Genomic DNA, 7,162 nt, shown 5'->3' with positions numbered 1-7,162 from the left:
CACAGTGTAGACCTAACTCCGGAACAGGAACGAGTCAATCGTGCACAATACAATAAGCGTGATGCCTATGGATGACGTATCTGCAAGTAGTACGAGCGCTACAATGCACAAATAGGATATGCATGAATGCACGTCCTATACATCCTTCCACTGTTGCCAACATATAGGGCAACCGTTCTCAAATTTTTGGCACAATGTTCTCTCCCTATAGCTAGTCGATACTATCGAACTATGCTCGGGTCAGTATACCTCCAGAAAAATTGATTATGCCTACCTAAGTCAGCAAAGTGCCATCTATCCTGGATACATAACTATACTAATAGAGCTACTTATATAACTTTGCATACAAACATCCTAACTTTTGAAAAGAATTTTGTTGTCAATTTTTATTTTAGAAAAGGTTTTCGAAGCTTTATTTCCTCATTTGCGCTCTGATACTACCTGTGGCAGAACCGCCAAATCTAATGCCTCCTAGGAGTGCTCGTCTTCCATTAGACACTAAGCACTCAAGGGAGATCACCAAATTACTCGGTTCCATCGGGCACACCCCAGGGGAGAACCCAAAAATCCACATTTTTCCATCAGGATCACAAATGAGAGAATAAAGCTTACATCATTATTAACCATTTCTTACATCACCTTTAATACAACATCAGAGTATAATATTTATTTTTATAACAATGGAATGTAATCATATTATCAGAGTTATGAACAATTTAATGTAACAGCAGAATATAAACATATGATCGGAATTACAGCAGAAATAATTATCTATTCATGGCATGATGAAGCATTGATATGTAAACTATGACAACAGATTATAAAACTTTCCTTTATAAAACATTTGGTGAGAGTTATAAATAAAAATTATGATCGCAGCATAAGGAAATCCTCTATGAGCCCACCAGGAGGAATCCACACACAAGAGTCAGCTCTAGCATCCACCTGTCACCTGCAACAGGGGGAATAAAACCTAAGTACTCAATTGTACTCAGCTAGACTTGCTCGATAGGAGGAAAGAAAAGACTCCAAGGATATGCAAGGCTATCTGGCTTGTGGATTTATTTCATCTGTAGGAGCATTACTAAAAGTGCGTCCTTATATTCGATTTTTATTAGCAGTGCGCTAGTTCATTAACTAACCATTTTATGTAAGCACCTGTACTAATTTCAAGCAGGTGGTAAGCAATCAGATTTCCTTTTCATCACCCGATCCTGATTTTTGTCGTGATGCACAAGCAGATGGGTGGGATATACGGCTAATGTGTCAGCCACCCAACTCTCCGGATCTTAATGTTTTAGATCTGGGATTTTTTGCAGCTCTGCAGGCATTGTTTGGGAAGTCATCTCCATCAAACATCCAAGAGATTGAGTCGAATGTGATAAAAGCGTATTTAGAATATCCGATGGACAGGTCAAACCGTGTGTTCCTAACACTACAAGGGTGCATGATAGAGATTATGCGTGCAAAAGGAGGGCAACATTATGCTATCCCTCATATGAAGAAGGGAACATTAGAGAGAATTCAGCAACTTCCAATAAGGCTTCGAGTAGATAAGAAAATTTATCAAGATGCAGTGAATTTCATCGCTGTATAGCTTAGTGTTTCACAAAAATGTACTCTTACTGCATGTAACCGATTAGATTAAAAAAACAAGAGTACACCATCGCTCGTTTCGCATCACTTGTGTAGTTCAGGAAAATTAGGGAAGATGATTTTAAACATCATTGGACGGACAATCGCAAGGGCTTTCTCATCCTTTTCTGCTTCAGCAGCAACGTGTGCAGCAATACTAGCTTCTTCTTCGGTGTCCTCGAATGAATCTGGAACACAGGTGTCCCCGAGCAGTGAGTGTGGAACGTACCGAATGCTGTCGGAGTCGGTGCCGTGATCGTCACCGGCCGCTTCACTTTCGTCCATTATTGTGAGCGGATGAGCTCCACCAGTGTTGGACAGAGCCCTCGCACGGCGGAGCTCCACTTGCTGACGGAGACGGAGCACTCGCGCGCGGCCAAGCTTGGCCTGCGCTTGCCGTCGCATGCGGATGGCGCAGACACGGAGCACTAGAGCACGGCCGAGCTCCTTCTGTGCCCTCCGACGCATGCGCCAAGCAATGGCGAACTACTGCCTTGCCTGCGCCGCAGCAGCCTCCGCAGCCGCAGTCACCTCTGCCATCTTCGTCGCTGCACAAAAATGTTAGATTCTGCACTAGTCTCACAGAAGAAGATGCTGCTTACTCATGCAGCGAGAAGATGGCCACTAGAGAAAAGAGGATGCATCCAGAGAACTTATAGTGCTTGCCTTCGTATAGGAGTAGTACTACTAGTCTCGCTCGAGAGAACATGCATGCGCTGTGAGTGTAACGGCCAGCTGCATGCAGCGTGGGAGCCGAGGAGAAGGGCGACGCAAGTTAAATGCTGCATGCGCGCGTGAACTGCCGTCGAGCCGCCGCCGCCCTGTATTCCCGAACTTGAAAAAAAAGCAGTTACGCCCTATATTCACGGACGGAGGGAGTAATGGCATTAATTGCCATGGCCAGAAATGTTTGGAAGTCATTTTGGTCATTTGGAGTAGCTCCAGGTAATGTGACGAGTAGGGCCAAACATAAGACTACTTTTCACATAACGAGGGCAACTATGCAAACTCTAAAAAAGAGGGGCAAACATGCAATTGAAGGTGGAAATGAGGGCAGAAGCATTTGCCCATTTCCTTATACGTAGATCGGATATTTCCTTATATATCATGATATATTCCTTCCCATTGTAACATGTACACCATCTATATGATGAAACCAAAGGCCGCCGTATTGTGCTTTCCACATTCACATGGTATCATTCACTGGTTTTTAATCCTACTAGGCCCCCTCCCACACCTTCCCAGCGTCGCCACCAGTTCTCACTATGACAACGTGCTGGCCACCACCTCTAGCTCCTCGTCTTCCATGCCGCGCGATTTGCCTGCGCCCGAATTCAACAGCACCAGCTTTTGGAAAGTCCTCCCGAGCGCGTCTTTGTATGGTATACGTACCGTGTATATGCACGTACGATGGAGGGCAAGACTAGCTTGCTTGTTCTTCACGTACGCGTCTTAGTATTTTCTTTTTCCAGCTTTCCTATTTTTAGCGTCGAGATGTATATAAATATAAATATAAATAAATAGCTGCTAATACATTGAGAAAAGCTGTCACGCGCGGTTTCTGCAGCACCAAAAATTCCAGGGAACGAGCCGTAGCTCGATCGGTCGGTCTTCCAGCTGCGGAAGCCGTCGGTCATGCGTTCGAGCGCTGCTCGGCGCATGATTTCCACCGGGTTTTTCTCTAATTTCTTTAGGTGCCTCTCTTGGAGATATGCTACAATGGTCAAGTGACGTGCCCGCCACGCTCGGAGTCTGCTGATCTTCGAGTATCTTTTAGCTGCGTTCGTTGTCTAGTATAGCTGTAGGTCTGTTTGTATACCGTGTGTGTGTGAGGTGTGCGTGTGTATAGTGGTGTATGTCTGTATCCGAATAGATACTACAGTTGTACTTAGATAAGAGGGAAAAAAAATTCCAGAGCGCGTGCGCATTGTGCTCTTGAGTGTTCTGGTGAGTTCGTAAGAGTTTGCTAGAGTCAAGAACCTCGCCGGAGAGAAGAGTTCCGGCTGAGACCCTCCCGGCAACGGCGTTGCCCATGGCTGAGTTGCTGCTGCTCGATCCCGTGGTGCACAAGGCCGCTGACGCGCTCGTCCAGAAGGTCACTCGCATGTGGGGCGTGGACGGCGACCGCCGCGACCTGGAGCTCAAGCGGCTGCTGTACGTGCAGTCCCTGCTTGACGACGCAGAGGCAAAAGCCGAGGCGGACACCGAGGCCGGCCGCGCCGTCAAGGCGTGGATGAAGGAGCTCAGGGCCGCTGTGTACCAGGCCGACGACGTCCTCGACGACTTCCAGTACGAGGCTTTGCGCCGCGAGGCCCTGAGCCGCCGGTCTACCACCAGCAAGGTACTCGACTACTTCACCTCCAGGAATCCGCTCGTGTTCCGTTATAAGGCTACAAGGGACCTCAAGAAAGTGCTGGGCAAGATCCACAAGCTGGTGGAGGATGTGAAAAAAATTTGATCTGCTGCAGAGAGAGCCAGTGGCGCCACAACCTCAGACGCACTCTGCATTAGACTAATCTGCAGACATTCTTGGAAGAGACAATGACAACGAAATCGTGGTGAAGTCGTGCAAAATTTAATGACAAACAATTTGATTTATTTAGATGGAGCTACAAAGCTTAGGACGTCCCTAATGGCTAGCTGTTATGACGCGGACAAGCAAAAAAGTAAGAGAGTGTAGTCACTAGCGACGAGCAAATAGCCTGTCTATTTCACGTATTCCAAGAATTTGAGAGAGAAACATGTGGATCCACTAGAACAGAAATGTATAAAATATTAATTTCTTTTGTCTCTCACCTCTACATCAGCTAGCTACGTAGCTAGCGTCATTGCGGACGTCCTTACGCAGAAAGATAAAAACACTTTGTTCGCTTGCATATCCAGACGGCTTTTCAGCTATTCAGAACAATATTTTTTTCTCATAATAAATCAGCTAGGAGTACTTTCAGCCATCAGCCAACAATGTTTTTTAGCCCAAGCGAACAAGGCAAAATTTATTTTCAATCAATTAGTTGGTGAGGAGGTCATTTATTCAAGATGTGAATGTGTCAAGACAATTAATGGATATTCTTGGTATGCATACAATAAAATTGGATGTAAAATGGATGATTTAATGCATGACTTAGCACAAGAGACGACAGATGAGTGTGCTGTTGAAGCAAAGTTAATTGCGCAGAAGACGTTGATAAACAATGTACGTCACATCAAGTTGTCATGGTCACCGAAACAACAACAAATCACCAGATTGATGGATCCAAACTCATCTCCTATCGGCACTTTAACTCAGTCTCTACACCTGTCTTTTAGTAAATCAGATCTGAAGGCACTTAAGAAGTTAAAACTAACATCATTAGGAGCACTATGTCGGGGAAACCGATCTGTTATCCATACAAAGCTCATAAATACAACACATTTGAGATATCTTGATCTCTCTTAGTCAAATATTGTTAGACTGCCGACTTAGTTTGTATATTGTACAATTTGCAATCGTTGATTCTCAATCATTTGTCAGAACCTAGAGATTTTACTAGAAGGCATGCAAACTATGAGAAAGCTCTCACATTTATCTAATAGGATGTGATATATAGGTCGAAGCAGATGCCACCAAAACTTAGACTACTACACAACCTCTGCACACTTACAAAATTTATTGTGGATTCTGGAGATGGCCTTTGGAATTGAGGAGCTCATAGACCTGAAACACCTTGGAAACAAAATGGAACTTCGTAATTTAAGGAAAGTAAAGAGTGGGTCAAAGGCTAATCTGCATGAGAAAAAGAACTTTACACCCTATCACATCGAATGTTTAGACATATATATGCATGGAGTATTAAATATAGACGAAATAAAAACTAATTGCACAGTTTGCGTGTAAATTGCGAGATGAATCTTTTGAGCCTAATTAGTCTGTGATTAGACAACAAAGTGATACAGTAACAAATGTGCTAATGATGAATTAATTAGGCTTAATAATTCGTCTCGTAGTTTACTGACGAAATCTATAATTTTTTTTTTGTATCCAAACACCCCTCCCGACACCCCACGAAACATTCGACGTGACACTTTACAACATTATATTTTGTATCTAAACTAGGCCTTGTACTGGGGCCGTGACAAAGAATATATGATCCATTGCATGATGAGGTCATCAGTAATAATGAGGAGGAAGTACTTGAATCTCTTGTACCTCATGTTCAGCTGAAAACGTTGAGGTTACGTGGATATGCTGGCCAATCCATCTCACAGTGGATGAGAGACCCTCAAATGTTCCGGTGTTTAAGAGAGCTATATATTTGATGTAAGGATCTGCCACTAGTGCGGTTGTCGTCAGAAATTGTATTTACGCTGTATGTATAGCCTGTCCACATTATTGGACCTGGGTAGCCCAAACCGGATGTTAACACTTTAAACTGTGGCAAATCGTCTAATTTAAAACACTGGGTGGTTTTGCAGATGTGGCCGTCCAACTTGGTAGCAGCGGCCACGGTGGCATCTACCTTTGCTGTCTGGCTGCTTGCCGAGCGTCTCCCACTACACCACAGCCTAAATATAGCGTCACACGGTGGGTCGTTATAAGCCATTTCAACGACTGACGGTCCGACGTTATAAACTTATAGCGTCAGATATATTAGCCGTTGATACTGGCGACGCTAAAAATCTATAACGTCGGACCGACTTTTAACGTCGAACCGTCTGACTTTATATAAAATATATAACGTCGGACTGTCTGACGTCTTTTCTAAACTTATAACGTCGCACTGTCTGATGATATAGGTTTATAGCGACCCACTGTCCCTCACTATGCATACAAGTAAACAACACATAATATCTGTACTGTTTAGCTGTTAACCATATAATCAACACTGCCATGTCATACATTCAAACAATACAGTCAAGAACACATAAACTGGACCAAGATAGAGCTCACAAGTTATATTAAAGTCATCATGATGTGTCATGCCATTTTACACATAATTCATGGCATACAAAAGCTAAGATGAAATAAGTTTAGCCAAATGCCAGACTAGGCAACCCATGTCTCATAGTTTGCTTCCACTCTTTACAAAATGGTCCACCTCTAGTAAGGCCATACAAAAGTTATCATCTATAGCTAAAATGTCCAAAACACGTCGTCATGAGCACTTTGATCCAATCATTGGTTGCAGTCCACTTCCAGCTATTTCCTCCCACCACCTGTAAATAAAAGTTGAAATTCATAAAAAAAAGGCACAACATAAAACTTATAAGATACTTTGATTTGTCGTCCTAGATCAGTTAATAACTTTACTCAGTTTTCCATTAACACAATCAGCATGCTTGCCAAGCTTTGCGACTAGCTTAAAATGTATTTTGGGCAAAGGTTAAGATTGCTAGATCACTAGAAAGATAAGCTGAAGGCAATGCAACAAGTTCAATTAAAAGTGCTTAAAGAATATGGAACAAGCTAAAAAAAAGCTACATAAAATATACAATACACTAATCACTAGGATCAATACTAACTTCATATCTCTTGTTAGTTACAGAACCT

The 7,162-nt window shown here is 43.2% G+C and overlaps 1 protein-coding gene across 1 annotated transcript; it reads left to right on the top strand.

Moving 5' to 3' along the window:
• The first annotated feature begins 3,667 nt into the window (after positions 1-3,667).
• On the top strand, positions 3,668-4,093 carry LOC136469925 (putative disease resistance protein RGA1). The gene has a single exon (XM_066467941.1). The coding sequence runs from the start codon at positions 3,668-3,670 to the stop codon at positions 4,091-4,093; it is 426 nt and encodes a 141-aa protein (XP_066324038.1).
• The last annotated feature ends 3,069 nt before the right edge of the window (positions 4,094-7,162 follow it).

This window comes from Miscanthus floridulus, chromosome 8, assembly GCF_019320115.1.
Source record: "Miscanthus floridulus cultivar M001 chromosome 8, ASM1932011v1, whole genome shotgun sequence".
Taxonomy (NCBI): Eukaryota; Viridiplantae; Streptophyta; class Magnoliopsida; order Poales; family Poaceae; genus Miscanthus; species Miscanthus floridulus.
This window is presented reverse-complemented; position numbering and strand designations above follow the sequence as displayed.

Bases quoted from the DNA above. Each gene is read 5' to 3' on its own strand.
- LOC136469925 (XM_066467941.1), top strand. From the start codon at position 3,668: ATGGCTGAGTTGCTGCTGCTCGATCCCGTGGTGCACAAGGCCGCTGAC.